This window comes from Notolepis coatsorum (assembly GCF_963971535.1).
Source record: "Notolepis coatsorum genome assembly, chromosome: 4".
NCBI lineage: Eukaryota > Metazoa > Chordata > Actinopteri > Aulopiformes > Paralepididae > Notolepis > Notolepis coatsorum.
Window position 1 is genome coordinate 104,649,555 of NC_140168.1, and position 23,861 is coordinate 104,673,415.

The 23,861-nt window shown below is 42.1% G+C and overlaps 1 protein-coding gene across 1 annotated transcript in view; it reads left to right on the forward strand.

Annotated features, from left to right (window-relative positions):
* Nucleotides 1–21,803: 21,803 nt before the first annotated feature.
* The window catches only part of LOC311226637 (E3 ubiquitin-protein ligase TRIM35-like), a gene marked incomplete at both ends in the record, with an annotated part of 6,426 nt that continues 4,368 nt past the window's right edge, over nucleotides 21,804–23,861 (forward strand). Inside the window, 3 exons of the mRNA XM_084312054.1 lie at nucleotides 21,804–22,100; nucleotides 23,043–23,273; nucleotides 23,559–23,581. Coding sequence (XP_084168180.1) covers nucleotides 21,804–22,100; nucleotides 23,043–23,273; nucleotides 23,559–23,581 — 551 coding nt within the window. The remainder of the gene's footprint in view (nucleotides 22,101–23,042; nucleotides 23,274–23,558; nucleotides 23,582–23,861) is intronic.

The window sequence follows — 23,861 nt, forward strand, 5'->3', positions numbered from 1 at the left end:
TTTATCTTTTTTATTTAGACACTGCGTTACGTTGCTTATAACTTATAACCAGTGTTGTGCTAGTTACTGAAAAATAGTAACTCAGTTACTTTACTAGTTACTTCATTTCAAAGTAACTTCGTTACTGTACTAGTTACTTACACCCAAAAGTAATGAGTTACTGTGAAAAGTAACTATTTCGTTATTTAAAAAAAAAGATAAAAAAAAAAAAGATTGCTCCCGAGTCCCATGCCCTATAGTACTCAAAATCAGTTGATCAACTTGACAGTTTCCATTCACATCACCGAACTCTGCTAGGCAATGTGGTCTAGATACAAACACAAATCTGACACAAACAAATGTTGTCCCGAGTCATATAATAAGAAGTGCGCCGGTTGAAGGAACAGCCTTGATGTCGCCGGAGCGTTTCATTATAACCATTATAATTCAAGGGTACTACGACTATGCTTGCACCTCATGGTACCAAAGCAAAATTACAAACATCACAAAACAAACTGGTCAGACTACTACTTGACCTGAACCCCAGAACCCACCTCACCCCTGCCCACTTTGACAACCTAGGATGGCTTAGAGTAGACGACAGAGTACAGCAACTTGCAATGGGCCTGGTCTACAAGATACACTATACGACCGGGGTACCCATGTACATGTCAAAATACTTCCCAAAGGTCAGTGAATACCACAACCACTACACCAGAGGAAGCTCAACAAATCATGTAAAACCCAGATTCGGCTCAAACAAGGGACTAACGTTTCGAAAATTATGCCACAACAATGTGGAATGCCCTACCCAAAGCTAGGGGTAACAGTACTGTATATTTGAATACCGTTTATGTCACAAATGTATCAGTACTAAATACCTATGTCCCTATGCCATAAATGTCATGTATGTTGTGTATGTCATAAATGTCTATATGAATTGAAAATGGGGGACCCTGATGGAAACAAGACAAACGTCTTTCTCAGGTCTGCATCCCCTTAACAATTGTATGTATTGAGCCGTACTGTATTGTACCCATTCTGCAATCTGTTAAATAAAGTTTTCATTCATTCATTCATCATCTTGCAAGTTGCAACGTTGTTTAAGATATCAATCAAAGCATTGCAACGTTAGAATAGTTAGGATATCAATTGTGCATGAAAGGACTATATTTATATTGTTTGATTAGTATTATGAGATTCCCTGGCAGATTTCGTAAAGTCAAAATCCGTTGATCAACTTGAGTTTCAGTGAACACATTGCACTGACTCACCAAAGTCTGCGGTGGTTGAGATGTAGTAACGTTACGTTAGTCCAGTTGACTCCAGCAGCGCCTCAAACATGTTCTTTATCTCGTTTCCATGTTGTATATTAATTATCTCTCCAAGTAGTTGCTAAATGGTTTGTTAGTTTGTTACTACGTTCTTTTTATGTCGATTCATAGCGAGCGTTTGTTTTGTTTACAATAGAGAGGGTCTATTTCTTTCCGTAGCCGCATTTCTTGCGCACTTCTGATTGGCCAGTGGCCAGACTCGCCTCGTATCATTCTACGCGGGTGGGGATGAGGATACTAATAATAATCACTACCGCTCGCTATCAATCTACGCCGTATATAACGCAAATAACGCAGTGACGAACCATTCAGTAACGTAAGTAGCGTTACTGAATTTCAAAAGTAATGCGTTAGAGTACTAGTTGCGGCAAAAAGTTACTTCGTTTCTGTAACGCGTTACTTTGTAACGCGTTAGTCCCAACACTGCTTATAACATTAAGATAGTGTATTAACATTGTTATTCTCTCTCTGAGAAAGGAGAGCTAAATAATGTGTCTGTGTGTTAACACCTCTTAAGTACCAATACTTGCTACCCGGACAGGCCGCACAGCCCGCACGTGTAGTTTTTCTCCTAATCCTTGTGGAACTATTATAACAATAATTACCTCATTTACAAGTTGTATTTAAGTTTGCAAATAAGGGCAAATAAGGGAACACATTAATGAAAGTTCAAATATGTAAAAAAAAATCAAGATTTCGATTTTTTGGATTTTCTGAACAGCAAGACATTTTCTTCATTTCAGAGCACCTCCCCCTTGCGAATCAAATCGGGTTTGGTCACGTCGAGTCACATATAACCAGGTGTAGTGACCTCACCTCTCTAGTATATAACCAGGTGTAGTGACCTCACCTCTCTAGTATATAACCAGGTGTAGTGACCTCACCTCTCTAGTATATAACCAGGTGTAGTGACCTCACCTCTCTAGTATATAACCAGGTGTAGTGACCTCATCTCTCTAGTATATAACCAGGTGTAGTGACCTCACCTCTCTAGTATATAACCAGGTGTAGTGACCTCACCTCCCTGAGCAGGGCAGGAGAAGACCCTCTGAGCAGGGCAGGAGAAGCCCCTTTGAGCAGGGCAGAAGAAGCCACCACTCCACGAGTAGAGTGCGCTCTGATCCCTGTGGGGGGGGACCTATCCAGCCAAGGTATAACAAAGAAAGGGCGATGCCCTCACACAACAAATGTGACAGCCGTTGTTTTGACAGCGCTTTATCCTGGTTAGGGCCACCGTGAAAAACCAACAATTGACTGGTAGCCATGAGGTCCTGTGAGCGCCTAAGGAAAATCTAAAGGCGCACAAATAGGACACAACAGGTGAAGGCTCTTGTCCACCTCAACAGCATGGGGGGAGGGTGGAAAGCCCTGCGCACCATATCGCTGGAGCGATAAGAGCGCTTTACAACGGCTGCATTGGGTCTCAGAGTAGCACTGCTATTATTCCCTGAATAGACAGGCACTCTGGTTGAACCGAAAGAGCGCTTAACCTCTTAACCTGTGTCCCCAAAATTGGCCATTTTAGTTTTCGTTTTTGAGGACTGCATACTTTTTTTGCAAACCAAAATACTACACTCATCATTTGCTGTATCGTTTGGTAAACAAGAAATGTCTCTCTTTCCACATTTACCTGAACCCCTCAGTTTGAGAAGTCCTAGGTTAGCTGTGTGTGCGTGTGCGTGTGCGTGTGTGTGTGTGTGTGTGTGTGTGTGTGTGTGTGTGTGTGTGTGTGTGTGTGTGTGTGTGTGTGTGTGTGTGTGTGTGTGTGTTGAAATGACCGATGCTAGGACGATCTCAGGTTCAGTCAACTGGGATGTGGAGAGATTCAAGCACTCTGGAGTCTGAGACACTACAGAGGTGTGGAGAGATTCAAGGACTCTGAAGTCTGAGACACTACAGAGGTGTGGAGAGATTCAAGGACTCTGAAGTCTGAGACACTACAGAGGTGTGGAGAGATTCAAGCACTCTGGAGTCTGAGACACTACAGAGGTGTGGAGAGATTCAAGCACTCTGGAGTCTGAGACACTACAGAGGTGTGGAGAGATTCAAGCACTCTGAAGTCTGAGACAGAGCAGAGCTGTGGAGCGATTCAAGCACTCTGGAGTCTGAGACACTACAGAGGTGTGGAGAGATTCAAGCACTCTGGAGTCTGAGACACTACAGAGGTGTGGAGAGATTCAAGGACTCTGGAGTCTGAGACACTACAGAGGTGTGGAGAGATTCAAGCACTCTGGAGTCTGAGACACTACAGAGGTGTGGAGAGATTCAAGCACTCTGAAGTCTGAGACACTACAGACAGTAATGCGTTGCTCATGGGACGAGATTGCACTCAGTGCAGCCAAAGATTTGAGCAAAAGGGCGTGCACGCACACAGGAATGTGCTGCACTCGCCAACTCGCTATAAGTACCCACCTGGGCTACTTTGCATATCAATAGCGCCGGTCGTCAGGTTTGTTAAATACGTTCTCAGATACATTCACACCTACCTTGTGAATGATATGTGTTACATTCCATTCGTAGAGGCAATTAGGCACTGTCTTTAGTCTGTGCTCAAGCGAGGGGACATTTATGCGCTAATGGCGTCATTAGCGTGCGTGCAATCAGAGTTGATATCAGGAACACACCGCTGACTACAGAGGTGTGGAGAGATTCAAGCACTCTGGAGTCTGAGACACTACAGAGGTGTGGAGAGATTCAAGCACTCTGGAGTCTGAGACAGAGCAGAGGTGTGGAGAGATTCAAGCACTCTGGAGTCTGAGACAGAGCAGAGCTGTGGAGAGATTCAAGGACTCTTAGGCTCTCTGTTTAGTTAGTGTTTGTAGTTACTGTCTTGTATTAAGTTCACTGTTTAGTTAGTGTTTGTAGTTACTGTCTTGTATTAGGTTCACTGTTTAGTTAGTGTTTGTAGTTACTGTCTTGTATTAGGTTATCTGTTTAGTTAGTGTTTGGAGTTACTGTCTTGTATTAGGTTCACTGTTTAGTTAGTGTTTTTTTTAGTTACTGTCTTGTATTAGCTTCTTTGTCTAGTGTTTGTAGTCTGCTTGCTTTGTCCAGTTGGTCGGCACAGACTTTTAGGACGCGGCCGGGGATGCCGTCCGGTCCTTCTGCCTTCCTGATATTCACTTTTTTAAAGATCCGTCTCACCTCATGCTCTGTTACCCTGAACACTGAGTCTCCATCAGCAGACCCCCCCCCCCATTGCCGTGGTTTGTAGGCTGGTGTTTTTATTCACAGCCTCAAACCTCGCATAGAAGGAATTGAGATCATTTGCTAAGGAGATGTCATTGTTCAGTTTGAGGGAGGTGCCTTTGTAATCTGTCATTGTTCTGAGGCCCTGCCACATGCCTCTAGAGTCAGCCTGTTCGAACTGAAGTTCAACTTTATCCCTGTAACGCCGTTTTGCCTCTTTTACTGCTCTCCTGACGTTGTATCTTGCCATCTTGTGTTCTTCCATGTTGCCTGTCTCCAGCCCGGTGTTGTATGCTGATGTGCGCACTTTCAGAGCCTCACGGACGGATTTGTCTACCCAGGGCTTTTGATTTGGGTAGATTTTAATTGTGGTGGAGGGGATTGTTTCTTCTACCAGAGTACAGACATAGTCAAGCACCGTTTCAGTGTATTCGTTAATATTGGCTGTGTTATCACGGAATACACTCCAGTCTGTGCATTCAAGTGCAGCTTGGAGTGACTCCTCTGACGTCACGGCCCAACGCTTAACCTCTCGCGAGACCACCGGCGTTCGCTTGAGACTTTGTTTATACTTTGGCAAAAGGAATATGGCGGCGAGATCGGACTTACCGAATGGACTAAGAGCCTGTGACCCATTCTTAAATTGCGAGTATACATGGTCTAATATGTTCTCGCCTCTGGTGGGACAGGTCACATGCTGATAGAAATTCGGCAACACCTTTTTAAGACGCGCGCTGTTGAAATCACCCAGAACCACAACCGTCAACGCTAGCTATCTGTTGTTTGTTTACCTCGTTGTGAAGTTTTGTCTGGTGTTGGTTGTCATCATGGGTGTAGTTCCTTGTGTTGTGTCTTGTACTCCTTTACACTCATATCAGTCATATTAGTCATATTCTCTGTTATATACGCATACTGTTTATACTGTCCATAGTGTTAATTCTGTTCATACCGCTATAGTGTCTTCAGTAGTCATATATTTATTTATTTGCTCATATTTATTTATATACAATCAGTCTCAGCCAGGTATACAAATAGTATGGGTATATATACACTGTATTCCCTTGTGTAATTCTGCTGTAGGCATACCTACTTACCTTGTACTATCTTGTATCTTGTACTTTTTATATTGTATCTTATTATATTATCGGACTGTGAAGCTCTGTACCCCACCCCCCATGCTGCTCTGACACCTGCATTTCCCCAAGGGGATTAATAAAGGATCATCTCATCTTATCTCTCTTGTTGTTAAGGATGTGTTGGCAGAGGGCCCAGGCGCAAACAGAAACGAGGGAGAGGTAGATATGAATTGTCAAAAGTGAGCACGGCTCCTTTAATTTGAACACTTCGAGCCAGGGGTGAAGTGAAACCAAAAATAATCCAACTTCAAACAAGGGCAGCAACAAAGATATTTACAAAAATACTTCCAAAGGCAGCAAAAATACAAAACAATGAATAGCACAGCTGAAGACTGGCAGAGGGCAAGATACAAAAACAAATAATAATCTCATAAAGAGAGCAAGTCCAAAAAACACAAAACAAAGTTACTGCAGGGAAACTTACTCTGAAACAAAGGTGAACAAGGACGTGGACATCAAACATGGGACCAAACAACAAACAAGGATCTCAAAAACATGAACTCCAAAAATGAACCGACACTGAAGGGTAGGGAACACACACCAGATATAGGGAGACTAATTAAGACATGGGACGCTAATTAACAACGAGGCACACATGGGGAGAACACAAGACCAACACTCTGGGGAAATAACAGGGAAAACAAACAAACTAACCACACAAGAAAAGACTGAACACTAGACAGAGTAAACACCATACAAGGGACAAATAAAACAATTACAAAGGGAACGAGACTAAGGCCCTTGTTACACACACTGTTTTTGTGCTCGTTTGAATACGTTTTTGAATACGTTTGCTGTTCCTATTAGATAGAAATGCCGTTTTGGCCCTACTGAAAACGCTAAATTGTGTTTCCGTTTTGGAATAACGCCAAAAACTCGCCCACAACGTGTCGTGTAATCTGCGCGGAGCCGTTGTTGCTCAACGCCCATGCGCAGTAGATACCCACATCTGCGTGCTCTCACCAATGTCCGGTGACAACAGAGCTATAGCTGCAGCTACCATGTGTTGTCAAGTTATTGTTACAAGGACCCCAGTCCAAGCTACAACAGTCTGCATTTCCTTAACAATTGTTTGTATTGAGCCGTATTATATTGTACCCATTCTGCGATATGTTAAATAAAGTTTACATCCATTCATTCTGCTAGCATTACCGATTGCATGAGCAGCTGGCTAACATGAGCTAGCGTTAGCTATCAGACCCTGTTAGCTCAAGCTCCTCTTTCAATCTTAACAAGCATTAAACAAAATGGCCCAGTCATCTATTCACTTTTGTTTAATACACAAGGCGTTGTCTCTAATGTTATCTAACTACTGATAGCTCCCGATATCATCAGTTTGGTGCTGGCTGGTTAACGTGAGCTAAATGTTAGCTTCTAGCCACAATGCTATACTGTTATAATGGCATATTCCTATCGCGTTAGCATGTAAGCTAACAAAATTAGCGCAGATGAGATTAAACTCCGCTCTTGGTGGTCAATTGTGTTGATGATAGTTTTGTTTCATCAACAAATGAGAGGCAGAACACACAGTGAATGTATCCGTTTTGTTTATTGCACTTTTATTACACTTTGCTGAAAAATAAGTGCTGCATTGGCTAAATAGCCGAGGCATTTAAAGATGGCGGCGTGTTGACATTTATTTGCACGAAGTGTATTGGCACATTCAAGTTCTGATTGGTTGAAAATTGCCTTCATGTTCGCCACCTACTGCCACCTACTGCTTTGGCAGTGTACTACGTCACTGTGCTCAGGTGACAAAACGAAAGTGTGACTCGCCTACCGGCTACGTTGCGACCTGGAAAAGCGAAACTCATCTGAAAACGAAACTCAGTCTAACCGCAGCCTAAAGATAAAATGAGGTTAAAACAAATGGGAAACAATACAAACGCCAAGAGTAAAATAATGTCCAAAGGTGGGGGCTGGTGAGGAGTAGAGGAGAAAAGTCCTTGCAAGGGTGGGGGCTGTTGAGGAGAGGAGACAGGGGAAAAAGGTTCAGGGACAGGCGGACCCTCACACTTGTAGTTCTTTGTCGGTCTGTTTCGCCTCCCAGGTGTCTCCAGTTGTAATCATCCCAGGTGTTTCTCGTTAATCATGTGTTCTTGTGTATTTCAGTTCCTTGTTTCCTGTTTTCTGTGTTGGCCCATTGTTCCATGTTGCATAGAGTGTTCCCCAGTGTTTCATGTTTCTGGTTAGTGTTTAGTAGTCATCTTTTTTGTTTCCCCCTTTTCCCCTCTTCCGGTGTTTACTGAGAGGTGTGTTAGTTAGTTTTTATGTACCCTGCTTCTTTTGTATCCTGTTTTATTTATTTATTTTAATTTTTTTAAATTTTTATCCCAATGTTAATCGTTATGCCAATTCCCAATCCCCTTTCTGGTCGTTGCGCACTCTACCCCCTACAGTCGGTCTGGGAGAGTGGAGGCTATCACATGCTTCCTCCGACACATGTGTAGCCAGCCCACCGCTTCTTTTCACCTGGCAGCGCGGACTCTCACTGAGAGAGTGTAACGTGTGGAAGGATCACACTACCTTCCTTAGATCCTTTCCTCGCTGAGCAGGCGCCCCGACCGAACTGTAGGAGTCGCTGTTTACAACGACCAGGGCATGGAATATATTATCATGTCCTTATAGATCTGTGTTGAGATATCATGTTATACAGCTTGACTTTCAGTGTGACCAGCTTGACTGGTTAATGTGTGTATGTCTCTTTAAGAAGACTCCAATGTACTAATATCTCCCAAGCCATAACCTTTTTGTTGTTGCTTCCAGTGTTTCTTCAGAGCCATAACCCAAGGTTATGGGAACAGTTAGACGAAGCTGTTTTGCTTCCAGGCCATAGCCATAATACAGTCGTATTATTAATTTCTCTAACCAGCCATTTTGTTTCTTCTACGTCATTTTCATGTATTTAATTGTATGTCTGACCAGAGCTCTGGATCATTCTATGGTCAGACACTACTGTATTAACATGTTGTCTCTGATTATAAACTGATCTTTCATTTGTGGCCACGGATGAAATAAACTTTCCTATTACGATTAATAATGACTCAGAATCAATAATGTAAATGGCTCATCGTTTGTCCCTTTAATATTTCCTATAACAGATTGCGACGAGAGATGATTATGGGATTTTTTAAACTCGTTTTATTATATTTTTAAACCGATGGGTGTCGAGGTGGCCGCCGGACCGACTCTGCAGACAGGGTGAATCTTGGGATTCCAGGGAAGCGCTGCCCTGTCTCGACCTCCTCCGCGCTCTGGGGGGAGGGGGGGAGGACCGTCTGCGCTGTCTGCTTGGCTGTCACCTCCGGCTTGAACCTTGGGAACACGTGGGGAACATTCGGTGAGCTGTTGACATTCTGTTTGTTTTTTGAATCTATAAGTAGTTATGTTACAATTAGATTAGGGTGTCTAGATTGACCAGACAGCGGATGACACAGAGTGGTGCATTGTCGGCGAGCAATCCGGGGGAGTACTATTTTTCCTCGCCTCAATCCTCCGAGAAAAGTACAGGAGAGAGAGGACGCCTGTCTACCGACTGTCTTATCAGCTCTGGCAGATTTTTGCAGGAGTTTGATTTGGGCGAAGAGTTGTTGAGTTTCTGGGTCCAGATGGTGTCTAACACTAGAACATAGTATTGTTAGAGTTGTTGAGTTTCTGGGTCCAGATGGTGTCTAACACTAAAACATAGTAATGTTTTTTTTGTGTGTTTCCCTCTTGTTTTTCCTCTGAACACTTGTATTAAAGGTAGATTCCCATATTAGGCAGGAATTACATTTGTATCCGGAATGGAGGGGTGCAGAGTTTACTATAGGTATGTTGGAAATTAAAAGTCATACAACAGTCCCGGAAAAGGTGAGGGCTGGGGTTTTATATCTTTTTAGCACTGATCTGTGTTTATTTTTATTTTCTCACAAGGAGGCGGGAATTAGGGGACCGTGCGTGAGAAATGTTAAATTACTTAGGTCAGTCGCGAAATAAAGGCGTGGGCTAGGGTTTAATATCTTTAAATGCACTGATCTGTTTTTATTGATTTTTTTTCACAATGAGGCGGGAAGTTGACCATGCGTGAGAAATACCATAGAGAAGAGACAGTTGTTTTTGTTGTGTGATTTAGTTTCTATACACCTTATCTGGTCAGACTGTAGTCGTTTCTGGATGAAAATAGGATAAGGGCGTCTGTGCGTGTGCACTGCTATAGAGCTTTTTTTTCTCAAGTGTCTAGAGGAAACTATTTTAGTTTTATTTTATTTTGTTATGTTTTGTTTTTGTCTGTTAAGAAAAAAGAAGCGTGTTAAATAATGGAGGATGTGGGCAATTTAGAGGGGCAGGGAGCAGCCTGTATGTGGAAGAGGGGAGTGAGGGAAGAATCTGACACTTTGTTTTCTTTCTCTTCCCCCACGGCGGTGTGTTCGGGGCTTGCAGTGGACTCTGGCCTCGATGCCTTCCCGTGTGTGTCAACTGCCTCGCCGACGACCACCAACTCAGAAGCGAGGAGATTGGCCTTGTATACCACCACCACCACCCGCAACGGTCTGGCCTGTTTCAACGTCCACGCACAGGGCTGGATCAATAGCAGCAGATGAAATGGCCAGGCAATTAGGGGAGCTGAGTCTGCATGCTCAACAGCTGATGGAGTGGTCACAATTGTCGCTGATAAAAACGGTTGGACAATCACAGTTAGCCCTGGTGAGAACTTTCTCACAGCTTGCAAAGGACGACTCAGTTGGGCAGAGCATCCCGAGACGAAAGAGAAAGATTCAGCGCAAACCTGCTGGTGCTTGTTTTATATGCGGCCATAACGGTCACTGGTATAAGGACTGTGCCTATAAAGAGCATTTTGAGCGGAAGAAGGCGCAATGGAGGGCAGAGTTGCAAGGCGGGACGGAGCCATCAGCGCATTGACTGGACGGCACTGCGGGGAGGCATCGACCTGAGGACATGATAAGCAGGCAGAGTATATGACACACACACACAGATGTTTACATGCACGTACGCTGTGAAAAGGGATAAACAATTATAGTTAAAATGCAATTTTTCATTAGATATTTCCATTGAAAAATCCTATCAGATTTATTTAGAACAGGCTTGAGTATCTTGTTATTGAACAAAAAAGCTGGACTGTCTTTGCTCATCATCACATTGTACCAGCCACCAAAATACCCATCAATATTTCTGTAGGAGTTCTCAGTAGGGGTGTAAAAGTACCCAGAAATGAGTGACGATGGACATTTCATGATACATAAATTAACACTTGTGTCTGTGATCAATACATAGAACTATCCTACATGTCTGTGATCAATTCATAGAACTATCCTACCTGGGGTGTAAAAAGTACCCAGAAATTATACTTAAGTGAAAGTATGGGTACCGTCTCAAAATCTGACTCAAGTAAAAGCCAATGGTCAATATCAAGTAAAGTAGGCAACTCATAGTGGCACTCTGTATCAGCAAGTACTCAAAATATTAGTAATACAGGTGATTAAACTGATTAGGAAATATACATTAGTACTACTGAGTAATGGTGCTGGTCAGATGTATGTACAGAGTTGTAGTATTGATATGTACAGTGATAGAGGTATAAAGACACTATGGCAGTAAGTCATACTGGCCAGTATAGCATAACATAGTAAGAGTAGGTAAAGGATATGTACAGATATAGATATAGTATCTACAGAGTAAAAGTCAAAAAGTCCTACTTTTAAATGTACTTAAGTACTGAAAAGTAAAAGTACATTGTTTTTTTAAAGGGATAGACCAGGGGTCTCAAACTCATTCCATCGTGGGCCAAGTTTTCATTTTGGCTATACATTGCACCAGGTGTGTTTGTTGAAGAGGTGAGCCAATCAGTGAAGTCATCAGCTGGTGTTTGGGCAGGGCTGAGTAATATCACAATATTAAAGGCAGAATACTGGAGTACCCTGAATAATATCACAATATTAACTACAGCATAATGTGGATCTGACTGTCTATTCTTCTGATAGCAGGTGTTTAATCAAGGATCCCCACTTCCCCAAACCAGTACTTAGGTATGATAACGAAGTACAATTACTCAAGTAATTTACACCCCTGGTTCTCAGAAGCTAATCTCAGTTGGTATCCTTAGAGATGTGAAAGATTAATCATACGTGGAGATCTGAATAAAAAGGACCCCAAGGCTATTGAGCTTACCAACCTACTGGACAGCTTTGAGCTGATACAACATGTAAATGAAACCCACTCACCAACATGGTAACACCCTAGACTAAGTTTGAGTAAAATGTACTGTGCAACAAGGCTGAACATTGATAAAGTTGCTAGTAATCGAATTACCTATATCTGGCATTATTCTTCTAAATAAACCCAAACTAGACTGTTCTTTAAGCTGCCAATATCCAACCTCCCACATTGAAAATCGCAGTCAGGGAGTGTGTTGCAGAGGAGCACTGGTTAACATCAACAGCTGATAGTCACATCATCACAAGGTCAGTGTCTACAGCAGCGCAGGGTAACCACTGAGGGGGGACAATATCAACTTTGCCGTTGCTATAGTGATCTGGGTAAAATAGCTATGGTCAAAGATGACAGCGCGTCGCATGACAACCAAGAGAGGGGCGGGGCCTGTCGTTGCTATGGCGAGATGAGACACAGAGGAAATAGTCACGGTGTAGGAGTGGTGTTTTTGAAGACCGAGGGTTTTTATTAGAGCTGGGCCGTTAACGGCGATAACGTGCTGCGTTAACGCTATACTAGTATCGCGCGATAATATAATTAACACATTAATCTAAAAAAAAAATAAAATAAAAAATGTTTTTTTTTATTTTTTTTGACATTTTTTTTTTACCTTTATTTACCCAGGGTAGGTTCGCTGAGCACAGATGCTCTTTTTCAGGAACGCCCTGCTTCACATTCACATAGTTCCATTCACACCTGGGAGCTGCCCAGTACAACCACAGTTGACACCATTGGCCACTGAGCAACTCCACTGGAGCAGTTGATTCAAGCCATGTCACATAGTTCAAGTTTGAAATGATTCTTTCTGTTTTGCTCCTGAGAGTGCTAGATACTGTACTGTACTGGTAATATTATTTATTTGTGTTAACTTCTGAATAAAACAACTTATTAAACACAAGTACATTTTATTGAACATTATTTTGATATTTCATTACCAATTATCATAGCAAAACAGCTTTTTCAAACAGTCTGTAATGCATTTTGGAAATGGGCGATGGGCTCATGGTGTAATGGGCCACCTGGCCTGAGAAACAAAAGGAGGAAAGAAAAAGTAAGGACTTACTTCTGGTCATTATTTGGGTAGAACACACATATTTTGAATGCCTTCGGCAGTTTTTTTTTTTTTTTTTTTTGAGTCATTTTAATCCAGGTTAAATCCAGGTCTAGATTAATCTAGATTAAATCCAGGATTGCAGATAGATTAATCTAGATTAAAAAATGTTATCTATGCCCACCTCTAGTTTTTATCTACAGAGAATGGAAAACAAACTGGCCGGTGAAAGAAGGCAGTGTTTTAAGGGTTAATTCCATTTTTCGATCACGAGTACGAGTTAGTAAGAGTAAGAATGTAAATCAATCAAGAGAGTGATTGGGGCATTAGAGGGACAGTCATCTGCATCAAAATGGGAAGAACAGCATTATTCTTCAGTAACAAAATATAGGAAAATGTGCTTGCGTTATATCAACTGAGCTTTACAAAACTGTCATGGAATGTGACTACTCTACTTCCTGTATTGGTTCTATACTGTGTCCTGTGTGTTCATTTGATAATAATCCTGATAATAATTTACAGAAAGAGGAGATAGGTTGAAAACCTTATTGATGATTTATATATGAATATATAAGATAGAGATAAATAAGGTATATATATATATATATATGGGGGGGAGATGACCGCTTGAACGGTGGAGGAATAGCGGTCTAATAAGCGCTGGCAGTCAGTGTTAGGGGGCAGGGGCCATTTGTTTGAGAGAGTAGCCATTAGGCACAGAGACAGATAAGATGAGGGGAAATGTCAACAAAATTGAGCAGACAAGATGGCCGCCCAGAGCCACGAGGAGATGAGAACAGGAACCAGAGTGACACGTCAGCTAGAGTACTCTAGACTGAGTTTGGTCGCCATCTAGGGGTGGGAGTGGGGTAGTGCTGGGAAATGTCCATTGCCCATAGGGGAATAGTGATTCCAGGGCTCTACTACCATCTAGTGCGGAGAGGGGGAGTGATTTAAGTTGGAATCTACTGGAGCAGACAGCATCTCATGTAATGTAATGACCTTCGTCCAGCTTCAGAAAATATTCTTCTGGGAACAGTAAAATAGGGAGTTATATAATACATTGAGAGGTTTAAGATTAGTGTCTGTGGTGTACACTAATAGCAAGTTATGCAAATGTGACAAGGTATTATTTAGAACATTGGTTGCAAGGATAATTGATGGAGAGCAGCTTCAGGCATTTTAGATATTATTTCAATTATTTCAATTCAATTAAAAGTATGCCGTGATAACGATTTAGACATGTAACTTTATCCATGAGGCGTTTTCCAACAATAGTATGGCTGACAATTTTTCCTGTTGAATTGCAAATTGGACATCTAAGCTCGAACATATTTGTTTTGGATATATTAGGAGATTTTTTTTAGTTGTGATTGTTTTTAGTTCAGGCAACAGTTCCAAATAGGAGTATGACACTCACACAAACAGTCAGGTTAATTAATACACCAGACGATCCCCAATAAGAGTCCTCTAATCAAAACCAAGACTTGGGAATCACAGCTCTGTCTGGTAGTTTGAGCCACTGCTGCGGGTTAGTATACAGTAGGCTGATAAACTTAGGATCTTTATGGAGGATTCCCTGTGTGATGAGTAAAACAAAAGCAGGGTGTTTTTGTTCATAGTTATCTAGCTTCTTGATGCGTGTATGTGTGAAACTTGCTCTGTTCGTGGAGAAAAATGAGAGAGAGAAGGTTTTTTTTTTTACACTGTACTAAGTTAACTCTGTCTATTGTTTTAGTACAGGTTAAAAACTGTCAGGTATTGAACTGTGCGTGTATCAAACAAGAGGAATGGTCAGGTTTTAAAACTGTGGATACCGAACAGGTCGAGACGGCTTTTGAACTGTTTAACAACATTTCAGAACAACTTTATTGCACTGTAGACAGTATGATTTGGATGAAAGAAATGCACATCAATTCACTGAGAATGTGTCATAATCAAACAGTTCTATTACATAATATGGAAGGATATGTTCACAACAACTAACAACCAACTCTCATAACAAAATATTTAGAGGAAACTGACTTTTCTACCCTTTTTATTTTGTGCAGAGTTATTTGTTTTGGGTATATTAAGATATTGTTTTTAGTGGTTTTTCTATAGTTTTCTCAATTTTGGTAGGTCCCAGATGTATTAAGGGGGAATTAGCCTTGTGCCCTATAGACGGGGTGCAGGGGGCCTACCACGAGTATAATAAACATGTTGAGTTCAAATCTGCATTCCGAAGAAGAGGGGTGGGGTTTGTGGGCTTCAATATTATATATATATATATATATATATATATATATATATATATATATATATATATATATAGTTTGTCTGTACTATAAGGGTTTTTGCCAACGAGACTCTAAGAGACATTTGTTTTTGTTGTCATGACTTAGAAAACTGCCCTGCTCGTTGGAGCTGAGTTGAGGGTATAGGATGTCCTAACTTCAAGCCTGGAGTGGACGACTTTCTACCATTTTAGTGTGTAAGATGTTACCGGATAGCTTTTTATTTTTATTTCTTTCTCTCTCTCTCTCTCTCTTTCTTTTGTGAATTCTCGGTGGGCGTGTCTCTCTTCCGTCTCCTGTGCCGGTCCAAATACACCGCTGCCCGAAAAGAGGACACCCAGCTATGGGGCGCAGAGGACCACTGACCACTGACGAGTGCTGGCCCAGCTAATCTACTGAACCGGGGTTCCACTCTGCAGTTACAGCTAAGACACTGAGACAGTTCACCATAAGCCGGGGACAAAGATCTGTGAGACGGTTTCCAGCAGGCCTGTTCCATCAGGGGCACAACCGAGGCCCTGAGTGGGGGAACCGACTACAGCTGATTACTGAGAAAGAAAGCTGTCCCAATCTGCTCCAGAACTAGGAGGCAGAGGGCCTATCAGCTGGTGAACGCATACACCCAGCTGATGGGACGCTAAGACCATCAACCGACAGCTGACCCCAGCCTGATAGTATCATTGGTCCAGAGATAAAGATCTAAGAGACAGTTTCCATCAGGCTTTCGACCAGACTCCTTGAGCATCAGCTGATGACAAAGATGACAAAGAAGAACGGAGTATGTCTCCTTGGGAGAGGCAGGGTCTGACACCCATCATGTCACCTGTGGTGTCCCACAAGGATCAGTCCTCGGCCCCACCCTATTCACCCTCTACATGCTCCCCCTTGGCTCTGTCATCAGCCGGCATGGAATATCATTCCACTGCTACGCTGATGACACCCAACTATACCTAAAAATAAACCCCACCCCATCCACAGTTCTGCCATCTTCCACGCTGACCACATGCCTGGAGGAGACCAAGGCATGGATGAAGCACAACTTTTTACAGCTAAACAGTTCAAAAACTGAAGCCATTATCATTGGCACCCCACACCAGGTTCGTTCATCCACCATCACCACCATCACCTTTTCCGGCCAAAACATCACCCTGTCACCAACAATAACCAACCTAGGGGTAAAAATGGACCCTCACCTGACCTTTGAGGCACACATAAATCAACTATACAAAGATTCTTTCTACCACCTTAGAAACATCGCCAAACTACGCCCCTCACTCACGCTGTCAGATGCCGAAAAGCTCATCCACGCCTTTGTTTCCTCCAGGCTAACTCAGTCATGGCTTTGTCAGTTTTCCAATGTACAGTGTACAATGTGTGTGTCCCCCTACCCAACCCCCCCCCCCCCCCCCCCCACACCTCCAATGTACAGCCCCCACCCACCCACCCAACCCCACTCCACCCACCCAACCTCCTCCAATGTACAGTTTATACGTCAAATGTATATACACTCTTTTTCTGGACACTTTTGTATCACAAACAGTACTGTATTTGCAAAATCTGATATGTCATAAATGTATAGATGTAGCAGTACTGTCTATCTGTATGTCATGTATGTCATATATGTTATGATGAATTGGAAATGCGGGACCCTGATGTAAACAAGACGAAAGTCTTTCTCTGGTCTGCATCCCCTTAACAATTGTATGTATTGAGCTGTACTGTACTGTACCCATTCTGCAATCTGTTAATAAACTTTTCAATCAATCAATCAATCAATCAATCAATCAATCAATCAATCACTCAGTTAGCATCCAAGCTAGCCATAACGTTACATTAGTAGCTTAGCATGCAAGCTACTGTAGAAACTGCATCTTACCTGGTCAATAAACTGGTCCTCCTTGCTCCTCCTGGACAGATAGATAATATCCACAGTGGTGTGCTGTGCTGCTGGTCCTCAATAAATGTCCCGCCGGCGAAAACTAAGTGGCTAATAAAGTGCTAAATGTTTGATAATAGAATACAGGATTAGTCTGAACGTGCCTGCTGTTAATAAAAATGTCAATCAATCAATCAATCAATCAATCCCGCGAGGGGATGACGTCACCTATGGTTCAGCCGTTGTCACGTGATTCAAGTTAGATGCCACTCCAGTAATCCCAGTATGTGGACTCAAGAATAATTATTCTTCTCAAAGCCCCGTTTTAAGGTGTGGGCAGGGCTTTTGTCAGCTCGAATCGGATTGGCTAGTATTGGTTTTACATGGGAGGCTGGAGAAGGACACCTCCCCCCTGCCTCCTCTCCAGTCTCCTGGGAGGGAGACATTTAAAAAAAATAAAAAAATATAACACAGATGTTTTTATTATTATTGTAAACTATATACAAAAAAATAATATGATTTTTTTTTTTTTTTTTTTTTTTCATATTTCATATTTGATATGAATTCATATTTTCATAGGGAGGCCTGGCTTCCGTTGGCTTCTATGAGGATTCGCCACTGGGGTCAGGTCCAGGTCTGGTCGTGGTGAGTCTGGTGGATCAGGTCCAGTCCAGGTCTGGTCGTGGTGAGTCTGGTGGATCAGGTCCAGTCCAGGTCTGGTGGTGGTGAGTCTGGTGGATCAGGTCCAGTCCAGGTCTGGTTGTGGTGAGTCTGGTGGATCAGGTCCAGTCCAGGTCTGGTGGTGGTGAGTCTGGTCCATCAGGTCCAGTCCAGGTCTGGTCGTGGTGAGTCTGGTGGATCAGGTCCAGTCCAGGTCTGGTGGTGGTGAGTCTGGTGGATCAGGTCCAGTCCAGGTCTGGTCATGGTGAGTCTGGTGGATCAAGTCCAGTCCAGGTCTGGTGGTGGTGAGTCTGGTGGATCAGGTCCAGTCCAGGTCTGGTTGTGGTGAGTCTGGTCCATCAGGTCCAGTCCAGGTCTGGTGGTGGTGAGTCTGGTGGATCAGGTCCAGGAAAGCGGCTCTGTCCCAGGGGTACGTCTGCACCAAGTACTCCACGTCAGGGGGGAGGGGCCGGACAGGTCCAGCTGGAAGACACACAGGGTAGACACAATTCAACATGAGGAAAGGTTTCAACATTTTGTATTTTATTATCTTCATTAATTTATTCATACCATGGAAGACACACGGAGTGGACACATTTTAACACACAATTCAACATGAGAAAAGGTTGTTTCATCCAAAACAGACAGGAAAACTGCTTCAACAATAATTTTTTTGCTAATCATTGGGAAGCTGGCTCTGTTCCTGTACAAAAATCCAATCTGCAATTTACTGGCAAGAACGCTCGCAGGGTATTCAAGACCTAAACGAACAATAAACACTATGCAACAACCATCAAATGCACACAGCACACACACCCACACGCACACACTCACTTAAACAAACAACACACTGCAGCACCCACTCTCTACACTTTAGATCACACAAACACACGTTATATTTATTGATAAAGGATTTGCACTACAACTCGTACACCTACTGTAAATTGTACCTAAATTGCACCTCATCCCATTTCTGCCTTGCACTATATAGTATTGTATATTAGTACACTGCACAGTATTGTATATTGTATGGTAACTACATCTATTCTGCATCGAACATTGTACATATGTCTAAACTGAACACTGTGACCTCTTTTTTTTACTTCTAATTTTACTATGTTTTTATTTCATACTTATCTTGTCTTGCACAGTCTCTGGAGCGCAACAGTAAGAAGCATTTTGTACAAAAGTATTCTGTGCTTCTGTATGACAACTATTAAAGAAACTTGAACTTGAAACTTTTATTTCATCCGTGGCCACAAATGAAAGATCAGTTTACAATCAGAGACAACATGTTAATACAGTAGTGTCTGACCATAGAATGATCCAGAGCTCTGGTCAGACATACAATTAAATACATGAAAATGACGTAGAAGAAACAACATGGCTGCTTAGATAAATTAATAATACGACTGTATTATAGCTATGGCCTGGAAGCAAAACAGCTTCGTCTAACTGTTCCCATAACCTTGGGTTATGGCTCTGAAGAAACACTGGAAGCAACAACAAAAAGGTTATGGCTTGGGAGATATTAGTACATTGGAGTCTTCTTAAAGAGACATACACACATTAACCAGTCAAGCTGGTCACACTGAAAGTCAAGCTGTATAACATGATATCTCAACACAGATCTATAAGGACATGATAATATATTCCACGACACTCCCCCCTCTGATAATTAATTAACACTTCATAACAACCATAACAACTCAGAAACTTGAAACATACTATTTGTATACCTGCCTGAGACTGATTGTATATAAATAAATATGAGTCAATAAATAAATATATGACTACTAAAGACACTATAGCGGTATGAACAGAATTAACACTATGGACAGTATAGTATAAACAGTATGCGTATATAACAGAGAATACGACTAATATGACTGGTATGAGTGTAAAGGAGTACAAGACACAACACAAGGAACTACACCTATGATGACAACCAACACCAGACACTGGGACAAAGCAAGCAGACTACAAACACTAGACAAAGAAGCTAATACAAGACAGTAACTCCAAACACTAACTAAACAGTGAACATAATACAAGACAGTAACTACTATAATGGGAAATATTAAAGGGACAAACGATGAGCCGTTTACATTAATGATTCTGAGTCATTATTAATCGTAATAGGCAGGGTATTCAAATGTAAATCTCTCATCAAGCCAAATACCAAGGTATTTGTATTCTATGACTCTTACAATCAGGTGCTGAGCTTCCTACAGGCGATATAGGTGGTTGCCTAGGGCACCACCCAGAGGGGGGCGCCAACATTTTATAAATTCAAATATTTTCTTTTATATTTTCTTTTTATAAAAATTTCGTTTTGCTTGCCGCAGTTTTGGCGGCCCCTCTATATCTGCAACCATTATCTTTACATCTTTACTACCGTAGGCTCCATCACCTTGGAACAGATAATACTTGTGCAGGCTCTATCACAACATTATAGAAAGATGTGTTTGTTATTAATCAAGCAGGCTTGGATCCCATACATGTAGGTTTAACAATAGAGATGTTTACAGGCTCAAGACAGTTTTCTGCTCTGTTGTGAGTCCTGTTTGTTTAAACGGAGAAAGATTTTAACCTTGTCTGGCCAACAGTACCACTTTCTGGCCTGTGATTGTCTCTCTCTGGCCTGTGGTTTTGATTGTGACTGACTGGCTGTATTCCTACCTGTTTGCAGTCCATTTTGCATTTTGTTACAATGTTGCCAACATCTGCGTAGAGCAGGAGATCATAATGAGTCAAGGTCAGATCTAGCCTGGAATAGAGAACAGAATGTTGATTTTGTGATGTGTAATTAGTACAGTGCAGGGGTGTCTAGTCCAGGGCCCAGAGAGTAGAGAGCAAGGCAGCAGGATTCTCCTCTTTCCTCTGGAGGGGAGCAGCTTCACCGGTCACCACCCTCTTCCTCTGCCTTCCCATCCTGCCCACTGGAGCTGAGTGGAGAAGTGCAGAAGAGAAGATGTTTAGGTTCAAAGGGACAGTCAATGGCATGCTTGAGGAAGACCGGTAAGGTCGAAACGTTGCATCTACTGCCTTTTTTGTTTATTAAAATCACCTTGGAACTACAAGTGAGTTGCGAGCCCCGCTTTGTTCTTATGTATTACTGTTTTTACAGTTTGGCTCAGCACCAACAAACGGAGGATGTGCATTATTTATTTTTTCTGACTGTTCAAATAAATAACATGTTATTTTCACACTTGTTATTGTGTTATAAATGTTGATTGATTGATTGAAAACGTTATTAACAGATTGCAGAATGGGTACAGTACAGTACAGCTCAATACACACAATTGTTAAGGGGATGCAGACCAGAGAAAGACTTTCATCTTGTTTACATCAGGGTCCCCCATTTTCACAGCGTTCGTGACAGGGGAGGGTTGAATTGGATGATACGAAATTGGGATGGGAGAAAATATAGAAAATGGGAGAAAAATAGGATAAAAAAAAAACATTTGTGATGTCACAGTAGGATGTCATAATAGAACATTCTAGAACATTGGTGAAGTTTCATAGCCGAACGTTCTAGAACATTGCTGATGTCATCGTATGATGTCATGACCGAACCTTCTAGAACGTTTGTGTATCTATATATATTCAGCAATTCTCTCTGCCAGGTCAGTGTGCATCTTGAAACAGTGCTGAGCAGTACTGAACCGGTAGACTAAACAGCATAGATCTTCGGCTTTCCAGTGCAGAGGAATTTTCATGTGTCGAGTCGGCGGTGATTTGGAGACTGGGAAAATACAGTTTTCTTACCTTGTAGTAGTAACGTGAATATTTAGGAAAATAGCTTTGGGACCGCTTCTGTAAAGAAAGACTTTGCTGTGGAAGAGAAATAAACCATTTGGATATCTTTGTTTTACACTGGAGTGGCTGTGGACATTATTTTTCTTTATCAACGAACATACTACTCACGAGTAAGCAACTTTAACCAGTAGAGTGGAACGTCGGCCCTCATAACTAGTGATCAAACAGTGACTTCAACCAGCTGCTGACTGAATCTAAGTAAGTTTATAACAAAAGTTTAAGTAAACTTCAGGGAGCTTTCCAGAGGAGGGAGTGTTACTGAGAGACAAAATGGCTTCGTCTCATTGTGAAGAGGATCTGTCTTGTCCTGTGTGCCGTGACATCTACACAGATCCTGTCGTCTTGTCGTGTAGCCACAGCTTCTGTAAAGCCTGTCTGCAACACTACTGGAGAGACAGAGAAGACAAGAACTGTCCACTTTGTAGGAAAGTCTCTTCAATGTTAGATCCTCCTCGTAACTTGGCTTTGAAGAAGCAGCTCCAGGCTCCACTGAAGACCTTACGTGACAAGCTACAGGCCTTTAAAGAAATCAAACGAACATGCGTCCGCACAGCAGAACATGTAAAGGTACAAAAATTCAGTGTTAATGATAAATGATTTACTGTAAGGTTGTAGCTGCACTCAACCTGCACACAGTAAAAACAAGTGACCTGTTGTACATTTGTAGTCCATTGTGGGAGAGAAATGATTTTTAACCCCCCTACTGTATATTTCATTTAGTTAGATAGTAAATTATAACACTACCTTATGCATACTGCACCTTATGTGACACTGAATACTGTATAGTTAGTTAGATAGTAAATTATATTGACTTATTTCCTTAAACGTACTTGTTTACACTGCTTGTGTTGTTTTTACTACCTGTACCCCCCCCCCCCCCCCGACCTGAGCCATTGTCATGCAAAGACAAGGTGAGCACCCTGCGAGGGACGAGTCGCATGTTTGTGTGCACGCGCTAAGTACCGAGCACAGCTGTCTTTGCATAACAACAACATCCATGTCGTCAGGTGTGCTCAAATACAGAGCACCCCTCCCCTGAAAGTTTGGTGTGAAACTGAACGATGGTCTGTGTGATTGCCATGAAATGCAACAGCATTGCTTGGTCTCTGTGAAATATCTGTCTATGACCTTGTTGTATTTAAAAGCCTCTAGGCTGTTGTTTTATACATTGTAGATAATAAATAGCACGATCTCTCTCTCTCTCTCTCTCTCTCTCTCTCTCTCTCTCTCTCTCTCTCTCTCTCACGTTCCGAGACTCGCGCAGCGTTATGACTTGTAGTAAGTGAATTGTATATAGTAACAACTCACCAAAATGTACTTGCACAACTGATTTTTTATTTTTTTTATCTACGACCTTACAGCCACTGACCACGCCCCACAAATGTGTCCCCTCCACCATTGAAAACAAAATGATGCCCTTGCCCCCCCCCATCCCCCATGCTGCTATGATGCCTGAATTTCCCAAGGTGATCAATAAAGGAATATCTTATCTTATCTTATAATCTCTAGGTCCAGGCCCTGCACACAGAGAAGCAGATTGAGGAGGAGTTTAAGAAGCTTCTCCAGTTTCTCCATGAGGAAAAGGAGGCCAGGGTAGCTGCACTGAAGGAGGAAGAGGAGCAGAAGAGCCAGACGATGAAGGAGAAAATTGAGGGGCTGGATAAAGAGATGTCAACCCTTTCAGACACAATCAGAGCCATAGAGCAGGAGCTGAACGCTGAACACGTCTCCTTCCTGCAGGTCAGGACTGGTCTCTCTTCAGTTTATAGGGAATGATGCTGAGGATGTTTAGTACACTGTAAAAACTGGGATTGGGGTTCATTCATATTTATTAAATAAGTATTAGTAACCTATACAGAATAAAAAAGACTATGTGCCGTTTGAAATAGAATTGAGCTGAATTCAATGCATTTGAACCAATTATGAATTGCATTTGAATACCATTAGCTGATAGTTTAAAAGTGACCAGATGACGCTCAGTTTTTACAGTGTAGTGTTTAACTTGATCTGTCTTTACCTCCATAGAACTACAAGACCACACTGAGAAGGTAAGTGATTTACCTCTCTTTTTGTCGCTCTCTTTCTCTCTCTCATCTCTCTCTCTTTCTATCTCTCTTTTTCTCAATGTATCTCTCTTTCTTTCTATCTTTCTCTCCTTTCTCTCTCTCTCCTTTCTCTCTGACTCTCTTTCCCTGACTGCTCCCATGTTAACCCTTTCACCGCCGCACCACCAAAACGGTTAACCCTTTCACTGCGACAATACACAGAAGGTTAACCCTTTCACTGCCACACGACAGCCGGTTAACCCTTTCACTGCACACGACAGAA